We start from the raw sequence: 23,238 nt of genomic DNA, 5'->3' as shown, positions 1-23,238 counted from the left end.
GCTGAAGAACTATTCCAGATTAAGGGAAATGAAGGAGACATGACAACTAAGTGCAAAGTTTGATTCTGGATTAAGTTCTGGATCATGAAAAAAATTACTATAAAGCACAGTACGAGACAATTGGTGAAATTTGAATATGGACCATATGTGAGATTAATAGTACCGTAACAGTGTTAAATTTCCTCAATTGGATAATTATAAGATGCTTATGATAAAAGAATGTCCTTGTTCGTAGAAAATCCTCACTCACATATTTAGGGTAAAGGATCACAATGTCTGCAACTTAATTCTGAAATGCTTCAGTAAAAAAAAAAAAAAAAACAAACAACAATTAGAGAGAGAGCTTGAACGCACATGTGGCAAGCTGTTAACAGTTGATCCATCTAGGGAAGGGCATACTAGAATTAGTTCTACTATTTTTGCAACTTTTTTGGATAGGTTTGATATTTTTTTCCAAAGTTAACAATTAAACACACACATATACACACAACTAAATGCAATGTGTGATCTCAGATTGGCTCCTAGCCTAGAAAAAGTATATTAGTGGGATAACTGGCAAAGTTTACAGATTAGTTAATAAAATTGTTATTAATGTTGATTTCCTGATTTTAATAACTTTGCAAGATGTTAACATTTGGGGAAGCTAGGTGAAGGGCATATGGGAATTCTTCCTACTATTTTTGCAAGTTTTTCATAAGTCTGAAATGATTTTGAGTTGAAAAGCTAGACAAAAATTTAAACCCTCACAGTCTAGAACTTCTAGTCCTTTTCCTCTAAACTAGAAGGAAAAATATCATATAGTTAGAGAATGACAGATCCAGGGTCCTAACACTCAGTCCCCAGTACTTTCCACTAGACCATAATCATGGATTCTTGGTTACTGTGATGTCTTCCTATTAAATGTTTCTTGAATTTAAGTGGAAATGTTTCCTACATCTTACACAAACACCGGTGTGTGTGCATGTAGCCGTAAATCCTCTGAAGTGACATCCAAATGCTTATAGAACCTTCATGACATCAGCCAGGGTTCCTCCCCGGTGTGGATTCTCTCATGTTGAAAAAGGTTGATGTGGTTTACCAGTAGTTCCCAAACTTGTCTGCACATTAGAATCATCTGGAGATCTTTAAAAATTCCAAAGACCAGACCACACTCCAGAAGAATGAAATCACACACTCTGGAGATGGGACCCAGACATAGTATTTTTGGAAACTCTTTGGTTTTCCAAAATGCAGCCAAGCCTGGAAATCACTGTGATTTCCACTTCAGTGCTCTCGCTGGAAGCAGAGGCTGGAGACAGCATCTACCAGGAAATGATGGAGAAGGGGTTCCTTCATGGGTAAATGATCTCTATGGCCCTGTGGTGCCGTGACTCTATCATGTCAGTATTTTACAGACAATCCATTCTTTCAATATTGTCGAATTTGTCTTTTTCCCCAGAAAATTACAACAAATATTACGTATTTTTCTGATTTTACATTTAATATAATTAAAAATGAACCTATACAAATGATGACTAGAATATTTTCCAACAAATATTGCACTGGAAGAATGTTTACAACATATAGTCAAAAAAACAAATTCAAATGTAACAACCTGTAAAAGTCTCTGTGTCTTCCTGATTATCAAATTAAAATCCAGTTATTTATTTGTGGCTCTAAAAAGAGTCTAATTATCTAAATAAGCCAAGAAGATTTAAATCTAAGTACACTTCAGACTATTAAAATTTCTTTCCAAGTTTAAAATTAACAGAACATTTTTAGCCACGTAGTTATAAAAGGTTATGTTTTTAATCCAACATTTAAACTGAAAAATTTTCAAGACCCTCCAAAATTAGTAATAACAAATAAAATAAAAGGTCTTTAAAATCCTGACTTTAAAGTAGGATGTATAAACCATCATTATTAAATTGTTTCTCACACATAATAAATACTGATAAGAATATGGGTTATGCAGCACTGTTTTCCTTCATGAAACGGAAAAGCAATATGAAAAAATATTTTTTTTCATGTTTTCGTTCCAGAAGACAATTTTTTCAGAAGACACAGAATAACTAATGGCCTTCCCCCCAGACCTATTTTAGGCACAAGCTTACATATAAACACACACACATTCCTTCCAAAAATATGGTTTTTGAATTAGAGGCTATATAAATTGGTACACAGACAGACACTTTCAAAGTTGCAAGGGCTTATACTTTCCTGTGTGCTAACAGATCCTGGACTAACAGCTTCAGAGAAAGCAACATGTTCCCTGAAAAGGAGCGCCTTCATCCACCTGGGCTACAATACTTTAGCCTCCAGGGATCTTCCATTCCTAGGCCCTGAAACTGGATAGAAAGGTGCAGACAGAACTCTCCGGAAGTCACCAGGCATCACAAAGGAATGAAGGAGTCACTGAGGGCATTAACTGACTTCCAGTTGTTGTCCTTAAAATAAAATACGTAGCCTCTATTTTATCTTTGATATAAATCTTTTGGAAATTAATCCTGTTTTAATAAAGTCACCCCTACGTCTTAATTAGTAATACAACAGACTCTCTTAGAGAAAAAATGAGTAGTTTGGGATGGGGGGGGGGATTCATTTGAAAGCCCTGATAATAAGCCCCATGAAGCTGGTGGCTATTGAAACTTTAAGACAGTTGACAACAGTGCTACAACATTCTACGTCCCTCAAAGCTTTCTCCGATGATGAAGAGGTACATTGCAGTGGAATAAGTCAATACAAAAGTGGAAAAATGGGAGAGTACATAGAGTGGAAAGAACTTAATTAAAACTGAGATAATCTAGGCAAAAGTAATGAAGAAACAATGAACTATCTTACTTGTCTTCTAATCAGAGATCACTGAATTCATGTCCTGGTCTATCTATTCCAAAAAAATTTCTTTTCCTTTATTAACAACTGTAAAATGTCTGCACAAAGTATTTTTTTAAACTCTTATTATTTAAGGAGGGTACAAAAAACCTAAAGAACTGAACAAGGGACGTTCATTTGTTCCACAAGCTAGTTCACTCTGTCAAAGGGCAGGGGTCAGGAGACAAGGACTCGTTTTCTCCCAGGTTAGAAGCACTCTCCAAGGTGCTCAGAAACCACTCTGGGGATGGCTGCCTGCTTGCCTAACCAGCTCTCAAAATCCTGCCTTTCCTGCAAATGTGGTTTTCTTTTCCCCAAGATGAACCTTGACTCTCAATGAAATCTAGTATGAATGTCAAAGAGAGTGAAAATAAACACACATGAAAGGAAACAAGACATGCAGACAGGAGGAGAACTGAGATCTAGTCAGAAAAAAATTAAAATACAAATTCTAAGATACATTACCGAATGCTACAGAGCAAGAAGGAATCACTACACAGAAAGGATAGGAGCACTAAATTGCTGTACTTGACAGAAATGTTTCCATACTACCATAAAAATGTTTAAAACATCAAAGGGCATGGCGAATATTTTTTAAAAAGGAAATAATCTATAAGACCTCACTTCTCTAATAAGGAAATATTTACGAAGTAGCAACACCAAGAACAGAAAGGGTAAAATTCAAAAGTAAAGCAAACTGAAATCACTTTAACAACTGAAGGATAAGAGTGGACAGCAGAAGAGGTAAAACGACATAGCAACAAACAAACGCAGAAGGGCCCGGGGCTGCAACGGGCTTCACACGCCACACACGGGAACTTAAACCGAGGGCAGGGGACTCAATGAAATGACACACACTCTCATATCGCTCAAGATGAACTTTTAAAATGAACTAAAATTGAACAGAAATAATTTTTTTTTTTTTACTGTTTGATTCTATTTATACAAACTACAAAAACAGAGAAAATTAATCTATGGTGTCAGAAGTCAGACTAGTGACTGCTGTTTAGAAGTTAGTGGCTAGAAGAGGACATGAAGGGGGTTCTGGGGTCAAAAAATAACATTTTAATACAATGATCCATGGGAGATGACAAAGAGAACTAGATAGAATTTTGCTTTTCCTCTCTTGCTTTTAAAGCACTCAGACAAGTCATAACTTTAAAATCATGTGGAAAATAAACTGTCACTCATTAAAATTCCGTGGAGCAGCAAAATTATAGGAATTGTAAAATAAAGTATTTTACCCCTTTACAAGATATATATTCCTAATCCTGGAAAGTCTTGGGAAATATACTTATTACTAAGGATAAAACAAAAGGAGGTAAGAAGATTTGCCCAGCAAAAGTCAAATCTATTGCTTGCAATAGATTGTCACCAAATTATAAACAAAACAATCTTGTTTACAAGCATACAGAGCTTTGAAGACATCCAGAAGGGTGAGCACATAAGGAAAAGTCGAGGGCTGGCTGACGACCAAGCTGGTGCATGGCATTCACCATCAAGAACATGACTGGCGGGGGCCGGCCTGGTGGCACAGCGGTTAAGTGCACACGTTCTGCTTCTATGGGGCCCAGGGTTCGCCAGTTCGGATCCCAGGTGCGGACATGGCACTGCTTGGCAAAAGCCATGCTGTGGTAGGCGTCCCACATATAAAGTAGAGGAAGATGGGCATGGATGTTAGCACAGGGCCAATCTTCCTCAGCAAAAGAGGAGGATTGGCAGTGGATGTTAACTCACAGCTAATCTTCCTCCAAAAAAATCCATGACTGGCATCAATTAACATGTACACTAAAAGCTCTGCAATGCAAACTGTGGAGATCTGTAAACATAAAATGTGGCTGTGTTTCTACATAACTCTATAGGCAATATTTGAAAAAATCTAAATTCTTCAAATTAAACCAAAGGTTTCATTGGTTTGGTTTGGTTTGGTTTTGCTTTGCTTTTGTCTGAATAAACAGGTTGGCAGTGCTGGGAACCATAAAGCCAAATTTTTCAATTTGGTGTCCTCCCCACTTGCTGCTGCTGCTGCTTCTGCTTCTGGCTCAGCTCTTGGATTCTCTAAGAAATGGTTACTAATTCACAGCTAATTACTCATCTAAAAAATAAATTAAAATATCGGTAGGGAAAGATTGGAATACTGCTAATGATATTGTATTTTAAAAAAAGCACGGAAAAAAATCTGATTTCCTTCAAATCTCACACCTTGAAAGCAATCTGTCATTACAGTCTTCCATTCCGTCACCCATAAGGAACAAAAAAGTAAACTTTGCATTTAACTTAATATACCTTAGTCTCTCAATTCCACAAAAACAAATGAACAAAGTTTTAAGTTCAGGCACCAGTGGTTAAGGGTGAAGGTTAACTTCAACACGTTCTTCAGGGGATAAAAATCTTGCATGAAAACGATCAAGCTCATCATTTAACTCTGGCTCTTCTTCAGTTTCTTCTTGATTGTACTGCACAGCTACAAAACAAAGATTAAATTTTAGGCGCTAACCAGAACTGGGCTTGTCAAAATTTCTCCCTAAAGAAAATACATTTCTCACTCCCTCTTTTATCGGCAAGGCTATCTTAAAAATCGCATTATCATAAAACAAAAATTTTCTTTATATTTTCCTCATGTGAAAAATAGATTTGCATTTAGGCTTATGGTAATACAAATCTGTTCAATTAGCATAAAAATAATGCTGTTGGAAACAAATCTTGGTAAAAAAAAAGTATAGCTATGTTTCAAAGGATTTTTACCATTACTTCTAAATTATAGTTTTCTTTAGTGAGAGTCAAATATTCTAGAGAACCATCATCTTTTAAAATAAAATTGTAATTATATACACATAAGTACACTATAAAATTGACATGCTTCATGAAAATTCATATATGAAACAAAACCCCAAATGACTAATACACACGACTAAGTCAGCTAAACTAAAGACTACTTAATATCTAAAGAAGTACGAAGAAGAATGAGATCAATTAAACAGGACCAATACTTTCTAACAGAACTGGAAAGAGTAGCGGTGTTAGTAACTCTCTAAGAAATAATATTCTCATAAACGCCCAGTATTCACAAGAACTGGAACTCCTTAGGTCCACAAATAATGTTAAGCTAACAATTATTTTTTTAATGATGTAAATTATAATAACATGCTGGAAACTGTGGGGTATGTCTACATTAATATCCATCCATTATTTAGTCATGCCAAAAAAAGCACTTTTAGAAATTTCTCTAAGTTCTCTTCTAATTGCTCCCTGATTTAACCCTAGTCCACTATCTAAAAGAGTTTATCCCAGGTGAATCACTGTCTTATCACAATTTCTGGTCATAGAGTCATCAACAAAAGAATATTCCAGACCATTTTTTAACGTTCCCTACAATTTAAACAATAGGGATAGGAATTCTTCTCCATCTCTAAGAAACATGGCATTACTCTGTTGAGTGATCTTGTGGGGGTTATTTTAAGCTGTATATAAGTAAAACTTTTCCAGACTGCTATATTTAATTTTGGGATCCATGATTTAAGGGAAAAAATCAGAAGTATGTGTGGAGGAATATACAATGATTATTTTAAAATTTGTAAAACGAGGACTAAATGTTTAAAAAATTATTAATGTTAAAAGAAATGATGTAAAATTGTGAGGTGTTACAGTGGATTGGTTCACTCAACAGCTTAAACCTGCATTCCTGTCCTACAGAGGTAGGAAAGTTAAACACTACCATTTCCCAACCTCCCTTGCAGCTAGGATTCCAGACATAATTGGTTCAATCAAACAGATGTACTCACTTGAGACTTTTCCTCAGAACCGAGTCACATGGGGAGAGAGGCAGGACACTAGGTGTCCATTTTTGCCCACACAAAGCAAGGCAAAGGCGGTGTGGTTCTGGAGCTGGCAACTGTTCATGGCTTCTTAATCCAGCATGTGGCTTCCTGAACTGTCAGGCAGCTTCTCGATTGTTCCAAAAGCAGCAGCTTCTTTGGCAGCTCACTCTTGTAATGGAGTTCCGAGAAGCTCAGCCTAGGTTCTGTTTCTTCAGCCCTCCCAAAGATTCTGTGAGCTACCTATATACCCCTTAATCAATCCCATTCTGTCTAATTGCTAAAGAAGATTCTATTATCTGAAACCAAGAATCGTGACCTATACAGAATTTGGTAGCTAGAAGTAAGGTGCAGCAAGGAAAAGGATCTTCAATAGGGAGTTGGCTTAGCTGAGGAGGTAGGGTTTTGGGCAGTGAGACCTCATGCCAGCTGAAGTTAAGGGATCAGAGAAAGTGGTGGTAGAACCTCAGAATGCTAGCCTGTGTTAGCTGCTTCTCGCCTCTTTCAGCAAAGTCCTACAGGAGAGATGTGACTCAGGAAGGTAAACAAGTCTGCAGAAATAGAAGAGAACATAGCTTTGCAGAGGGAATTGCTCTCTGTCTACAAAATAAATTGACAAAGGAGCTCTGAAGAACTGAAAAAGTCAACTACTACCATACTCTAAACTGAAACAATTATAAGTAAAGGTTCTGAAGAAGCTGCTAAAGCTTCCTCAAGCTTTTCAAGATACTTCCCTTAAGAATTTTCTGCCAAGTATGGGAGCCATCCTAAGGAAAAAGATCAGATTAAGATCATTCTCCCGCCATCGAAGCCTATAGTTTAAAATGGTCCCAAGTAGGTAGCGTTCATTTAAGACCCCAGGTGAGAGTGAACACAGAGGCCAGCAAGTACAAGATGAGGTTCTTTGTTAAAACCACATCTTGACAAGTTCTTTAACTGTGGTGATTCATGGTAATAATTGAAGAAAACAGACCAGAAACTTACTAACTTTTTAGAAAACTGTTTTGCCAAAACAAAACAAAAAATAAAAACCCTAAACCTGGCCTGCAACAGGCTGTAGCTATCTAAAACAATCCCTGAGGCCCCACAGCCACAATGACAGGAGTGAGGTGCTAAGGCTGTCCAGCCTCCAAGAAGGGCACACCTTCCAGCGCCCACTCAGATGCATGCTTGAAAATTAATGGACAATAAAACTTCCCAGAGGGCAACACCAAGGGCCCCCAAGCACATTAGACAAGGGAGCTCCTCCCAGAAAGGTGAATCAGGGGTTGCCTGATGGAAAAACCAAGGAATGTATTTATGGACAGAGCAGAGAGACCTTGCTATTTTTGCCAAGCAGTATTTTTTTAATTGTTATGGATCAGTGACTGCTACGTTTCTCATTTTCCCCCTTTCTAAAAGGTCGACTTGATTGCAGTTTATCTTGCACCTATCCCACCATCACACATGTGGTGCTGGTGGGGCATATACCTTGTTTTTGAGTTTGTGGATGGCCAGAGCAGAAGAAGCCACATCCTAACCTGATGAAGGGTACTATACTCAGATATCATGGTCTTTGAGCTATACACAAAAATAGATTGGATTTTGGTGGTTTCCTCTTAGGGTGAGGGAAGTGAGTGTTTTTGGTTTCAGAAGAGTGTACACAGATATTTAGGTAGCCAACAAGGCTGTATGGGTTAAAATTGAAAGTTGCCTACCAAATACCCCCGTTTCCTTCTTCCTTAGTTAAAGAATCCTAACTTTTAGCCGGGTGCATTGCCACATGGATTTCTCAGCTTCCCTAGCAGCTAGATGGCCATGTGACTCAGTTCTGGCCAATGAGATGTAAGTTCACACACTGTGTGGTTCTCTCGGAAAACTGCCTAAAGGAAGATGATTCAACTGGGGAAAGTTCCTTTTCTCGTCCTCCCCCACTGCCGCCAGAAGCAATCTTGGACAGCAAGAATGAGGTAACTTGAGGTTAAAAACTATGTGCTGAGGATAGCGGAACAGAACGATGGGAACCTGGATAACACCTTCTTCTAGATTTCTTTTATGTAAGAGGCAAAAACTCTTACTTAGTTTAAACCACTCTTATCTTTGGTATTTCTGTTATATGTAGCAGAACCTGATCTTAACTGATAGAGTATAAAGCAAAAATACGAATGACAAATGACCTGAAGTGGTAGCAAAAGCAATTCACTAGAAGAATTTCTAGCAGATAAGGTTGCTGAAGGTAGGAAACAGTTACCAGAGGCACTGGGGAACGCTGTGGTCTTCTCAGGAGAGGAATTATTAGTATCAAAGAGCCTTTTATTGAGAGAGGGGATGATAAGCCCCCATAAAAGAGTATCTGTCTTTGTGAGTAAGTGAGTGCAATTTATTTTAAAAGTAATAGAGCTTTCTCACTTAGTTACTGATAGTTTCATTAAACTATGGCATAAGGCCACTTAAATCATTAAAGGAGAACAAAGAAGAAAGAAGGGAGATATGAAAGTGAGAGCAGATAATGAGTTTGTTTTCTTCCTGACTCTGGTAGACTTCAATCCTTAAATATCTGGGTCCAAAAAAATGTGTTCTCATTTGAAAAGTATCTTCCTTTATTCCATATATGCTTTAAAATATTTATTGAGCAGAGAAAAAGGAAGGGAGGTAAAAAGAAGAAACAGATATTGATTTAATAGCTTTCTTCCAAGTTCTGGGGGACTTCGGTCTTTAAACGTCTGTTAAAAAAAATAATATGCTCTCACTCTAAAGGTATCTTCCTTTATCCTGAATCTTCTTTTATATATAGATATATTAAGTATTCATTTTTTAAAATATGCTTAGCTAATCATAGATTACAATTTTTTTAAATGTTCTCTGATAACATCAATAATTGATTAGAAAGAATTATGAATGTTGAAATCAATCGTTTCACCATAAATATGCCTATCAAATTATAAAGCTTTGAAATGTGCTGATGCATAAGAATTTTATAGGCCCTTTCATTTTTCTCTAATACAAGTTACTCTATTTCCACAAATATATAGGAAATAGTATAGAGGTGTCAGTGATTTGAAATTATATTTGTAAGAAACATGGATTTCTATTTATTCCATTTTTATTTCCTTAAACAAACAAAATTACATACGTGGCTGGAACTTCAATTCTCCGCCAGGCCCTGAGGGAGGAATTTCTTGTTGTAATTTTTTTTGTTCCATCTGCTGTACAGCCTAGGAAATGGAAAAAGAATGTCTTAAAAGAAAGTAGGGGCTGGCTCCGTGGCCGAGTGGTTAACTTTGTGCGCTCCGCTGCGACGGCCCAGGGTTCGGATCCTGGGCGCGGACATGGCGCTGCTCGTCAGGCCACGTTGAGGCGGCATCCCACATCCCACAACCGGAAGGACCTGCAACTAAGATATACAACTATGTACCAGGGTGGTTTGGGAAATAAAGCAGAAAAAAAAAAAAGATTGGCAACAGTTGTTAGCCCATGTGCCAATCTTAAAAAAAAAAAAGAAAGTATTATTTGATTTTTCTCTGATATGTGTGACCTCTTCGACAAAGCACAACAAACTAACTGAAAATTGTTTTCCAAAATGAGATACTCAAACTCTTAAATTAGTTATTAGATTAATATTGAACGACACAGTTTTAAAAAATTAAAATTTAAATACCATAGCAAATAGTACATTGAAATATTATATTACAAAAACACAGGCTTTTAGCAAGGCACCTAAAATCCTTTCCATGCCACAACCCTTTTACAAAATACCACCTGATGATATTCCAGCTTCTGAGCTTCAAGTTGGTCATGCTGACGTTGTAGCTCTTCTTTTTGTTTCTGAAGTTCATCTGCCTTTTTCTTAAGTTCATTTTCTTGTAAGGAGATAAGATTTTCATAGGCTTTAAGTTCTTCCTCTGTGAAGAACTGTTGCTGATCCAAGGTCTACAAGAAAAAAGTGAGGAAAGAATAATCTTAGAAATACAACAATAAGGTCACTTTCAGCTTTAAAATTCTATGATTAGCAAACCACAAAAGAGTATTTATACTATTACACGTTTTGGGTAAGAAGAAGAGGAAATAAGAAAATATATATTTATGTACTCATTTGAGCAAAAGGGAAAAGAGAAAGGAAAACCCAGAGACTGATGAGATTGGTTATCGATAGAACAAGGGAATAACCTGGGTGGAAAAGGACAAAGAGAACGTGGGAAAGAAAATCACACTCCTCTGAGTAGACCTTTTTTGTATAGATTTGACTTTTGGAAACATGTCAATCTTTCACATACTCAAAAAAAAAGAAAATAAATAAAATCCACAAGGACAGGAAAACTCCTCAAATTGAATACAAACAGAAGCAAATAAATAATACTTTTATTTTAAGTGAATAAAACAACCCACAGAAGGAGGGAGGGAAAAAAAAGAACTAACCCAAGAAACTTTTGATCGCAGTAGTTGGACAATATGCCCTCAGGTTAAAAACAACAACAGAATCTAAACAAATATTAAAATCTTGTTTTGCAGAGGCATGGATTAGCAATGCTGAAACACTTTGTCCATCCTAGGATTGAGCAAATAAGTGGAACATTAATGTGGAAAATGGGAACCAGTTTCATATGAAATATGGAAAGAGGAAAAGATAGAAGGTTGTGTTGGAATTGGAGGTGCCTGATTGAAATTTAAGGAGATAGTGTGAACTCATGAGTTTTAATACACATTGATAGGCAAATATATAAAAATGAATATAAACGTGTAGGTGTGTCTATATATGTGTATGTGTGTATATATGTACATAGACACAGATAATATAAATAAATACATATATGTATTTTTTTAATTCCCCAACTGTGCTATCTGACAGGGCCTAGAAGCAATGATGCTCCAGTAGCCAGGAGCACAACCAGGGCCCAGATCCTGGTCTGTAAGATCAATCTCCAGTGCTCCACAGAAAAATGGCTGATTCCAGAGGTGAGACAGAGAAAGAACCAGATCAGCCTTGAACATCTTGCTATGCTAAAAAGTAAGGAAGTCCTCAAAGAATGATAGGGACGTGCTAGAAGGACACAAAGCCAGTTTGAGGAAACTCCCACTAGCCAAATCTGGGACAATTTGAGCATCAAAAGAAGTAATCATAGTAAGGATTCAAGATTATTGAATAAAACAAGAAGCCATGAGTCTACACTGATATAAATAGAGGAGGGGGAAGGGACAGCTTTTCCTTCCAGTAGAAAGGCAACTAGGAAATGCAGAAGCAAGACAATTAGAAAATCACCATTTGTCAACAGTCATAGTCACAAGTGATTCTGGTCAGATTCATCTGTGGATGCTAACACTAGTAGATAATGAGTCTCAAAGTAGATCCCCAAAGACACCTTTTTTTTAAAAACAGAGCACTCTCATTTTTTATTGGTAGAAATGTAAATTGGTACAATTCTTTTGAACAGCACTTTACAAAGTATCTCAACAGTCTTAAAAACATTCCCTTGGTTGTGGACATTGCTACATTGAGAATGTCCTATAAAATATCCCTCAACACATAAAAAGCTTTATATAAAAACGTGTTTAGAGCAGCAATGTCTTTTTTAAATAATACTAAAAGACCGGAGATAACCTAAATGTCTAACTCTGAGGAAACAGTCAAGCATTCCCATAGCTATTAAAATAATGCTTACAAATAGTATTTGGAAATACTTTAGATATGATATTGTATGAATTTTTTTTAAAAAAAAGAGAGGACTTCTGATTCTGGCAGTCCATGGGTTAGATAAGATACTTTTTAAATTACAAAAGGTAAGATGGTAATTTTATGGTGGGCAAACCCCATAGACACTACCATAACCAAACAAAGTTAACACTGCCAGTCACGGAAATAATTAGCAGCATCTACCTCCTGATACGATGCACTTAGCATCACTTTGGTGGTATTTGAACCAAAAGTAGGAATCATGAGGGAACAGCAGACAAACTCAGACTGAGGGGCCTTCTACAAAATAACTGGTCTGTACTGTTTAGAAATAGCAATGCCCTAAGAACAGGAACTGTTTCAGATGAAAGGAGACTAGAAAGACATGACAACTAAACTCAAGGCAACATCTTGGATTTTCTTTTGCTATAAAGGACAATATTGGGGAAATTGACAAAAATTGCAATAAAGTCTACAGATTAGAGAAGAGTATTGTAGGTGTTAGCACTGATAATTTCACCATGATTATGTAACATAATCCTTGTTTGCAAGAAATACACGCTCGAGTATTTAAGATTAAAGCAGCATCATGTGCAACTTACTCTCAAAAATAACTATACATGTTACATATACATACACACACACAGAGAGATCAAACATAGAGAAAGAGAGAAAAAGAGAGAGAGAGTAAATGTAGTAAAATGGGAAATCTGGGTGAAGGGTATTCAAGAATTCCTTGTCTATTCTGGCAACTCTTTTGTAAATCTGAAATTATGTCAAAATGAAGAAAGTATATAATTATCTATTGAACCAGTTCACCCAAAGCACTAAAGGAAGTGCATGTTCAAATAATCTTAGCGTGGTTCTTCTTCGTCAGAGTCCAGAAATATTTCAAATGTTAGACAAAAGCTTATAACAAAAAGAAGCTGATTTCTTTAATCTCAAACCAAGATGACCAACTGTCCCATTTGCCCAGAACTGTCCTGATTTTAGCACTGAAAAGTTCCACACCCCAGGAAACTCCTCAGTCCTGGCTAAACCAGGACAGTTGGTCACCCTATCTCAAACTATTTTCTGGACAATTAAAAATCTAATTAAAATGGTAATCTTTTCATTTTATATCTCATACAGAAAAAGACAATGCTCTTTCTTCAATCTAGTTTGGTTGGTACCTCTCAACCACTCTTTTTTTTTTTTGCCACTTTTTTTTTTTATTGGGTTATTGATAGGTTACAATCTTGTGAAATTTCAATTGTACATTAATGTTTGTCAGTCATGTTGTAGGTGCACCACTTCACCCTTTGTGCCCACCCCCCACCCCACCTTTCCCCTGGTATCCACTAAACTGTTCTTGGTCCATAGTTTTAACTTCCACATATGAGTGGAGTCATACACAGATTATTGTTCTCTCGCTGGCTTATTTCACTTTACATAATTCTCTCAAGGTCCATCCATGTTATTGCAAATGGAATGATTTTGTTCTGTTTTGCAGCTGAGTAGTATTCCATTGTATATATGTACCACATCTTCTTTATCCATTCGTCTGTTGATGGGCACGTAGGTTGCTTCCACGTCTTGGCTATTGTAAACAGTGCTGCAATAAACATTGGGGTGCACAGGATTTTTGGGATTGCTGACTTCAGGCTCTTTGGATAAATACCCAGTAGTGGGATGGCTGGATCGTATGGTAGTTCTAGTTTTAGTTTTTTGAGGAATCTCCATACTGTTTTCCATAGTGGCTGCACCAGTTTGCATTCCCACCAGCAGTGTATGAGGGTTCCTTTTTCTCCGCAACCTCTCCAACATTTGTTGCTATTAGTTTTAGATATTTTTGTCATTCTAACGGGTGTAAGGTGATATCTTAGTGTAGTTTTGATTTGCATTTCCCTGATGATCAGCGATGATGAGCATCTTTTCATGTGCCTATTGGCCATCAGTATATCTTCTTTGGAGAAATGTCTGTTCATGTCTCCTGCCCATTTTTTGATTGGGTTCTTTGATGTTTTGTGGTTGAGTTGCGAGAGTTCTTTATATATTAAGGATATTAAGCCTTTGTCAGATATATGACTTGCAAATATTTTTTCCCAGTTAGTGGGTTGTTTTTTTGTTTCAATCCTGTTTTCATTTGCCTTGAAGAAGCTCTTTAATCTGATGAAGTCCCATCTGTTTATTCTTTCTATTGTTTCCCTTCTCTGAGAAGGCATGGTGTCCGAAAAGATCCTTTTAATACTGATGTCAAAGAGTGTACTGCCTACGTTTTCTTCCAGAAGTGTTATGGTTTCAGGTCTCACCTTTAGGTCTTTAATCCATTTTGAGTTTATTTTGGTGAATGGTGAAAAAGAATGGTCAATTTTCATTCTTTTACATGTGGCTTTCCAGTTTTCCCAGCACCATTTGTTGAAAAGACTTTCTTTTCTCCATTGTATGCCCTCAGCTCCTTTGTCAAAGATAAGCTGTCCATAGATCTGTGGTTTTATTTCTGGGCTTTCAATTCTGTTCCATTGATCTGTGCACCTGTTTTTGTACCAGTACCATGCTGTTTTGATTACTGTAGCTTTGTAGTATGTTTTGAAGTCAGGGATTGTGATGCCTCCCGTTTTGTTCTTTTTTCTCAGGATTGCTTTAGCAAGTCGGGGTCTTTTGTTGCCCTATATGAATTTTAGGATTCTTTGTTCTAATTCTGTAAAGAATGTCATTGGGATTCTGATTGGGATGGCGTTGAATCTGTAGATTGCTTTAGGTAGAATGGACATTTTAACTATGTTTATTCTTCCAATCCATGTACATGGAATGTCTTTCCATCTCCTTATGTTGTCATCCAATTCTCTCAGAAAGGCCTTGTAATTTTCATTATATAGGTCCTTCACTTCCTTAGTTAAATTTACCCCAAAGTATTTTATTCTTTTTGTTGCGATTGTGAATGGTATTGTATTCTTGAGTTCTTTTTCTGTTGGTTCATTACTGGAGTATAGAAATGCTACTGATTTATGCAAATTGATTTTATACCTTGCAACTTTGCTGTAGTTGTTGATTACTTCTAACAGTTTTCCAATGGATTCTTTGGGGTTTTCTATATATAAGATCATGTCGTCTGCAAACAGCGAGAGTTTCACTTCTTCCCTCCCTATTTGGATTCCTTTTATTCCTTTTTCTTGCCTGATTGCTCTGGCCAGGACCTCCAGTACTATGTTAAATAAGGGTGGTGATAGAGGGCATCCTTGTCTCGTTCCTGTTTTCAGGGGGATGGGGTTCAGTTTTTGCCCATTGAGTATGATGTTGGCTATGGGTTTGTCGTATATGGCCTTTATTATGTTAAGGTAGTTTCCTTCTATGCCCATTTTGTTCAGAGTTTTTATCATAATTGGCTGTTGGATCTTGTCAAATGCCTTCTCTGCATCTATTGAGATGATCATGTGGTTTTTATTCCTCAGTTTGTTGATGTGGTGTATCACGTTGATTGATTTGCGGATGTTGAACCATCCCTGTGTCCCTGGTATGAATCCCACCTGATCCTGATGTATGATTCTTTTGATGAATTGCTGAATTCTGGTTGCCAAAATTTTGTTTAGAATTTTTGCATCTATGTTCATCAGTGATATTGGCCTGTAGTTCTCTTTTTTCGTGGTGTCCTTGTCAGGTTTTGGTATCAGCATGATGTTGGCCTCATAGAATGTGTTAGGAAGTGTTCCATCTTCCCTAATTTTTTGGAATAGCTTGAAAAGGATAGGTATTAAATCCTCTCTGAAAGTTTGGTAGAATTCCCCAGGAAAGCCATCTGGTCCCGGGGTTTTAGTCTTTGGGATGTTTTTGATTGCTGTTTCAATCTCTTTCCTTGTGATTGGTCTGTTCAAATTGTCTGCCTCTTCTTGAGTGAGCTTTGGGAGATTGTAGGAGTCCAAGAATTTATCCATTTCCTCTAGGTTATCCATTCTGTTGGCATATAGTTTTTTGTAGTATTCTCTTATAATCTGTTGTATTTCTGCAGAGTCTGTTGTTATTTCTCCTCGCTCATTTCTGATTTTGTTTATTTGAGCTTTCTCCCTTTTTTTCTTTGTAAGTTTGGCTAGTGGTTTGTCAATTTTATTTATCTTCTCAAAAAACCAGCTCTTTGTCTCATTGATCCTTTCTACTGCCTTTTTCGTTTCAATAGTATTTATTTCTGCTCTGATTTTTATTATTTCTCTCCTTCTGCTGACTTTGGGCTTCATTTGTTCTTTTTTCTCTAGTTCAGTTAGGTGTGCTTTAAGGTTGCTTATTTGGGATTTTTCTTATTTATTAAGATGTGCCTGTATTGTGATGAGTTTTCCTCTTAATACAGCTTTTGCTGTATCCCATATAAGTTGGTATGGCATGCTATAATTTTCATTTGTTTCCAGGTATTTTTTTATTTCTTCTTTAATTTCTTCAATGATCCATTGCTTGTTCAGTAGTGTGTTGTTTAGTCTCCACATCTTTGTGCCTTTCTCAGCTTTTTTCTTGTAATTAATTTCTAGCCTTATAGCACTATGATCTGAGAAGATGCTTGTTATTATTTCAATTTTTTTAAATTTGTAGAGGCTTGCCTTGTTTCCCAACATATGGTCTATCCTAGAGAATGTTCCATGTGCACTTGAGAAGAATGTGTATTCAGCTCCTTCAGGGTGGAGTGATCTACATATGTCTATTAAGTCCAGTTGTTTTAGTTTTTCATTCAGCTCCACTATTTCCTTGTTGATTTTCTGTCTTGATGATCTGTCCATTGATGTGAGTGGGGTGTTGAGGTCCCCTACTATTATTGTGTTGTTTTTAACATCTTCCTTTAGGTCTGTTAATAGGTGCTTTATGAATCTTGGTGCTCCTGTGTTGGGTGCATAGATATTTATAAGCGTTATTTCTTCTTGATGAAGTGTCCCTTTGATCATTATATATTGTCCCTCTGTGTCTCTCTTTACCTGTCTTATTTTGAAATCCACTTGGTCTGATATGAGAATTGCAACACCTGCCTTTTTTTCCTTGCTATTTGCTTGAAGTATTGTCCTCCACCCCTTCACCCTGAGTCTGTGTTTGTCCTTGGGGCTGAGGTGTGTTTCCTGGAGGCAACAAATTGTTGGATCTTGTTCTTTAATCCATTTTGCCACTCTGTGTCTTTTTATTGGAGAGTTCAATCCGTTCACATTGAGAGTGATTATTGATGCATGTGGACTTAATGCTGTCAATCTGTCGCTCATTATCTTGTTTTCCTGTGTTTCTTTTCCTGTGTGCTTTAGACTACCCATTTAATACTGCAATTTCTTATGCTGGGTTTCTTGGATTTTTCCTTATCTATGATTTGTGACTCTGTTCTGTACTTTATTTTAGTGTCTACCTTGAAGTTTGTATTTAGAATCTCGTGTATAATATAGTCTATTCTCTGGTGGTCTCTTACTTACTTGACCAATACTGATTTAGACCCTTTGCTCTTCCCCTCCTAAATAATTATTTTCATTTTTTATTCCAACTCGTCTTATTAATTTGTAGTTAGAGTGCTAAGATCGTCCTTGTTTTGGTAGTTTCCCTATTTTTACCCTAATGCTATAGTTGAATATTTGCTATCCTGTTCTGGTTCTATCCATCGGTCTCCCTAGTCTGTGGATTGTGTCCCCTTTCTCCCTTTTTTCTTTTTTCAGGTATGAGAGCCTTCTTGAGGATTTCTTGTAGTGGAGGGCTTTTAGTTACAAATTCCCTTAACTTCTGTTTGTCTGGAAAAGATTTAATTTCTCCCTCATATCTGAAGGAAATTCTTGCTGGATAGAGTATTCTTGGCTGAAGGTTTTTATCCTTTAAAGCTTTGAATATATCACTCCATTCTCTCCTAGCTTATAGGGTTTCTGTAGAGAAATCTGCTGACAGTCTGATAGGGGCTCCTTTATAGGTTATTCTCTTTTTTTTCTTACTTCCCTGAGTATTCTTTCCTTATCATTCCTATTTGCCAACTTTACCGTTATGTGTCTTGAGGTGGGTCTTTTTACATTGACAAATCGAGGAGATCTAAAACCCTCCTCTACACACATTTCTCTGTTGATCCCTAGATTTGGGAAGTTCTCTTCAATAATTTCGTTAAGCACACTTTCTGCTCCATTTTCCTTTTCCATATTCTCGGGAATTCCTATGATCCTTATGTTCTTACTCCTCATTGAATCCATTATCTCTCGGAGATTTTCCTCATTTTTTTAATTCTTAGTTCTCTTTCTTCCTCTCTCTGGCACCATTCAGCCTGTCTGTCCTCGATTATGCTGATTTTCTCCTCTATGTTGTCTACACGGGCATTCAGGGAATCCGTATTCTGTTTTATCTGGTCCACTGTGTTTTTCATCTCAAGTAATTCTGTTTGGTTCTTCTTTATGATTTCAATCTCTTTTGTGAAGTAACTCCAGAACTCGGCTTGTTTCTCTATCTTTCTCTCTACCTCATTGAGTTTTTTGATTATAGCTGCTCTGAATTCATTATCACTTAGTTTACCTAATTCCAAGTCCTCAGGACTTAATTCTGTGTTTTTATTGTTTTCCTTCTGGTCTGGGGCTTTTATAAATTGCTGGATGGTAGAGGAGCAGTTTTTTCTCACGGTGGTAGAATTCAGTTGCAGTTACAGCCTGTCGCCACTAGATGGGGGTCGAGAGCGACGTGTTAGCTCTCCACCTTGGGGCAAGATGGCTGCGCCCACTGGCTTTGTTGGGGGGGAGGGGCTGTTACTCACACGCGCTGGTCTGGGTTCAGATCAGTTCTGTTCTCTGGTCTCCCAAGGCCCTTGGTTTATGGGGTCCCCAAGGACGGAAGCTTTCCCCCCGTCAGCCGGTCTCCACTGAATCAGCAGCAGGAGTCCTGGATGATCCCCGGGTCGCGCAGCCCCTCCCCCGCTCCTTCCCGACCTGCGCCACAGCGATCGCAGACTCTAGGGGAGGGAGCAATGTTCTCTCCTACCGTTCCAGCGCCTCCGAGGCTGTAAGTAGGATTTAAGATCTCCGCCTTCTTGGTATTGTAGGTCTCTAACGAGCTGGCATTATGTTTATTCTCTGAAATTCAGTTCTTCCAATCTTTTGTTGTATTTTGGAGGGGAGAGAATCCCGGGTCAGCTCACCCCACCATTTTGCTCCGCCCACTCTCAACCACTCTTTTAAAGATGTGTATGCACTCATTAACATACAGTAAGCTATGGCATAAATTGGTATACCTTTCTGGAGCAATTTGACAAGATATATTTAAAAACTAAAAAAATGTTCATAAACCTTGAGAATGGTTCTATTTCTGGGAATTAATCCCAGGGAAGTCATCACGCATGCCCAAAAATGTATGAACAAACGGATAATCATCATAGTGTTATTTACTACAGTAAAAAAAAAATTGGAATTGACTCAAAATGTCTGAATCTGGAAGAATGATTATATAAATTATGTTACAACCACACAACTGCATGCTAAGTAGTCATTTTTTAAATCATGTTTTTGAGGACCAGCATTAGCAAATGTTCACAAAATACTGTTAAATTAAAAAAACAGTTTCAGGGGTCAGCCCGGTGGTGTAGTGGTTAAGTTCACACATTCCACTTCAGCGGCCCAGGATTCACCAGTTCAGAGACCGGGTGCAGACCTACACACCACTTGTCAAGCCATGTTGTGGTAGGCGTCTCACATATAAAATAGAGGAAGATGGGCACAGATGTTAGCTCAGGGTCAGTCTTCCTCAGCAAAAAGAGGAGGATTGGCAGCAGATGTTAGTTAATCTTCCTCCAAAAAAAAAATAGAATTTAAAAAAAAAAACAATTTCACAAACATACAAAATCATTTATACAGTATGAAGCCATTTTAAAAAACAAATAGATATGAATTTATGTGTATATATAAATTAAAAATGGGACAGTATATTGTTTATACACAGTATGCTATATATGTATATACTAAATATACAAACTGCATACTATTTCCAAATTGGCCTAATACAATGCATAATTAAGTGTCTGCCACTGGATGGCAGGATTATAGGTAACTTCTAGTTTATTCTTTAAATGTATCTATATGTCTAATTTTCAAGAGTGAACATTACTTTACACTTAAAAGAGTAGAATTTTAAGAAGACTTCTAATTAGATGCAATATGATGACAAATGAGAGATCAATTGCCACAAGCTTTCCAAGAAATTAAGTTCATTACTTTATAGTGACATTTTATATGAAAAGCCAAGACAGTAAGACTACACATGCAAACATAATGGGGAATAAAAGTTAAAAGTAGAATAGACTGACGTAGAATTTCTTGAACCACACATGCCATTTGAAGTAGGTTCTATTACCTCCCAGCCATCTGGCTCCAAGAATTCCTTTTTTTCCGTAGCTTTCAAAAACTCTTCCAGAGTCACCAATCGGTCTTTGTTAGCATCAACCTGATTAAAGGAAAATGTATAAATAAAATAACCCTTTCGCATATTATTTAGACTCTAGAAACTGCCTTCTACTACACGCTACTAAATAAACATACAGCCATTAGGAGTAGCCTAACATCTACAGAAACCGAGGGGAAAAAACCATGAATGGAGTACTCAATTACATTAGAATCAGAAAATAGGTATCTTTCTCTTCTATATAATTCAAATTTGAAAATACAATGAGATATCTATACACCTGATACCCCCAAAAATCACCAAGTTTGAGTCTGCTGATCTGACTAGTCAGGCCAGTACTGTCTTCCTCCCTCACTACACCACGTATACTTCCTCTGGAAGCCAAGGGTTTGGGCTAGGAAAAAAACCTTTCCAGAAAGAGGACTGTTTTAGCCAAGAGTCAGAGTTCAAGTTAAAATGCTGTCAATATCTTTTCTTAAAAACAAACAACTAACTAAATCAAAACTAAGGTTGACAATCTCTCCAAATTCTCTTCAATGGCTCTTATACACTATGGTAAATTCAGTGACAAAGGTGAACTCTATAATGGCCAAAGAAATTTATTTGATGCATAGGATGCCAGCAGTCAACAAAGATCCCAATTCATCATTAACAGCTCAAATAGGTGAAAATCACCACAGCAAAACAATGGGCTTTAGTCACTCTGCCGATAATGTCTATATCAGTTTTAACCTTAGTAATGTGAACAAGAAATAGATATTTATTGTTATAAACCATTAATGATACCGACCCTGATATTAGTTTCCCCACATTAAACCCAGCATATATGGGGTTAAAACCAAAACACTCATTCCCTGCTTACTCTCTGGCTTCCTGCCTCCAAAATCCACTATCCTCCATGGAGACAGACATCACCAAGGACAAGCACCTGGATTATCTCCTCCCCAAAAGAGATACAGGCTGGTGGGGAAGCTGCTGACCAGCAAGGTCATGGGCTCCCTCCTCTCTGCAAGTGTCTCAAGGCCAAAGACAGACTGGTGGGAAAGCTCCAACCACCAAGGCCATATGCTCCCCCTCCCCTACCTAAAACCCCAAATAAAAATCCTTCCTTTTAGCTTTTTGGGGAGTTTGGGATTTCAGCGTTAGCTGCCCTCTCTCCTTGCTCAGCGCTGTGCAAAAATAAAATTCGTACTTTCTTCCACCACACCCGGTGTCAGAGATTGGCTTGCTGCACAACGGGTGAGCGAACTCACTTCAGGTTCGGTATCATTAAGGTATTGGGTTTTTTGGATTTTCTCGGAAAAAACTAAAATATGAAATATTGGACTGCATTATTTTTCACTTCTAAAAGAATTTTTATAGCTGATAGGAGCAGCATCTTAATCTCTTAAAATATTTTAAAGTAGTTATAAATTATTTTATCAACACTAAGGGAATCTACTGAATATTCTGGATCAAAAATGCAAAATCTAATTAGATGCCTATTCTGTATATTTCTTTTCCATCCTATGGTAAGATTCATTGAAAGAACTTGAAGAATCTATAGAGGTTAACATATATTGTTAAACTTTTAAAACATACCTCATTCATTACATGTTCTCTCATTCTAAGCCTTTCTTCCTCCATTTCTACCATATCATCCTCTTCATTTTTTGGGTCATATACTTTCTCCAACTAAAAAGAAAATTTTAAAACCAACATAAAAGAAAGGAAGATAATAGAAGGAAAAAGAGAACAAAAACACTGAATACTTAATGAACTCACATACCTCTTTAGTAAATAAGGCTTCTAATTCTTGTTCATCTAGGAAGCCATCACTATTGACATCTAAAGTTTAAAAGTTACAAATGCAAAAATTGATTTTAATGCCTTAGAAAATAAATAATAAAAATACAACTATTGACAAACAGCTTGCAAACGTAGCACTGACACAAAGCATCAATATCCTACAGAAAAAGGTTTCTTCTTTTTCTGAAGCCTCAGATCAGTCCAACTGATAACAATTCACTACTTATTTATAATTCATTACAGTTGGTTAAGAAAATATATCTTAACGAATTTTTTTCCAAAAATATAAAATAAAATAATACACTATAAGAATAAAAGCAAATTTTAACATCATAGCATAAAGCCTGTTAGATATAATCTAGCTAGTCACAGAGATACCATCAGTTTACAGAGAACCTTGCATTAAGTCACATAATGAACCAAAAGTAAAAGCAGACACAGCTACTGATCTAAAATATTTTATACTGCAGACCAACAATAAAGACTATTACATTACTAGAGAAAAACTCTAAACATTTACTATCAACAGGACTCAATAGCAGACCCTGGCAGAAATCAATTAAGAGTAAAGCAACCATAATTTTTCAAACAGCAGATAATAAATATTAATATTTGTATCAAATCTGTTACCATGTAGTTTGAAAAATGTCTTGGGGTCAAAGTCATTAGGATCCAATCCATCAGTCTCTTCCCATACCTCTTTTAGTTGATCTTTGCTTCCCTGTGAATCAATTTTTAAAAAACACTCAAAACAAAATATAATCTAAAGTGTATATACCCAAAATAAAA

The 23,238-nt window shown here is 36.9% G+C and overlaps 1 protein-coding gene across 7 annotated transcripts in view; it reads right to left on the bottom strand.

The window, feature by feature from the left end:
• Positions 1-9,226: 9,226 nt before the first annotated feature.
• The window catches only part of NUCB2 (nucleobindin 2), a 41,675-nt gene continuing 27,663 nt past the window's right edge, over positions 9,227-23,238 (bottom strand). For 6 of the 7 annotated variants that reach the window (XM_070626515.1, XM_070626517.1, XM_070626516.1 and 3 more), the window contains 7 exons: positions 23,080-23,170; positions 22,430-22,488; positions 22,243-22,335; positions 20,614-20,703; positions 10,404-10,574; positions 9,778-9,859; positions 9,227-9,367 (listed from right to left, as the gene is read on the bottom strand). In XM_070626515.1, the coding sequence (XP_070482616.1) occupies positions 9,360-9,367; positions 9,778-9,859; positions 10,404-10,574; positions 20,614-20,703; positions 22,243-22,335; positions 22,430-22,488; positions 23,080-23,170 (594 nt within the window). In that variant the 3' untranslated portion in view covers positions 9,227-9,359. Of the gene's footprint in view, positions 9,368-9,769; positions 9,860-10,403; positions 10,575-20,613; positions 20,704-22,242; positions 22,336-22,429; positions 22,489-23,079; positions 23,171-23,238 lie in introns of those variants that run through there. The other variant, XM_070626521.1, reaches the window with a different exon arrangement.

The sequence above is a fragment of the Equus przewalskii genome, chromosome 6 (genome assembly GCF_037783145.1).
Source record: "Equus przewalskii isolate Varuska chromosome 6, EquPr2, whole genome shotgun sequence".
Classification (NCBI taxonomy): domain Eukaryota; kingdom Metazoa; phylum Chordata; class Mammalia; order Perissodactyla; family Equidae; genus Equus; species Equus przewalskii.
This window is presented reverse-complemented; position numbering and strand designations above follow the sequence as displayed.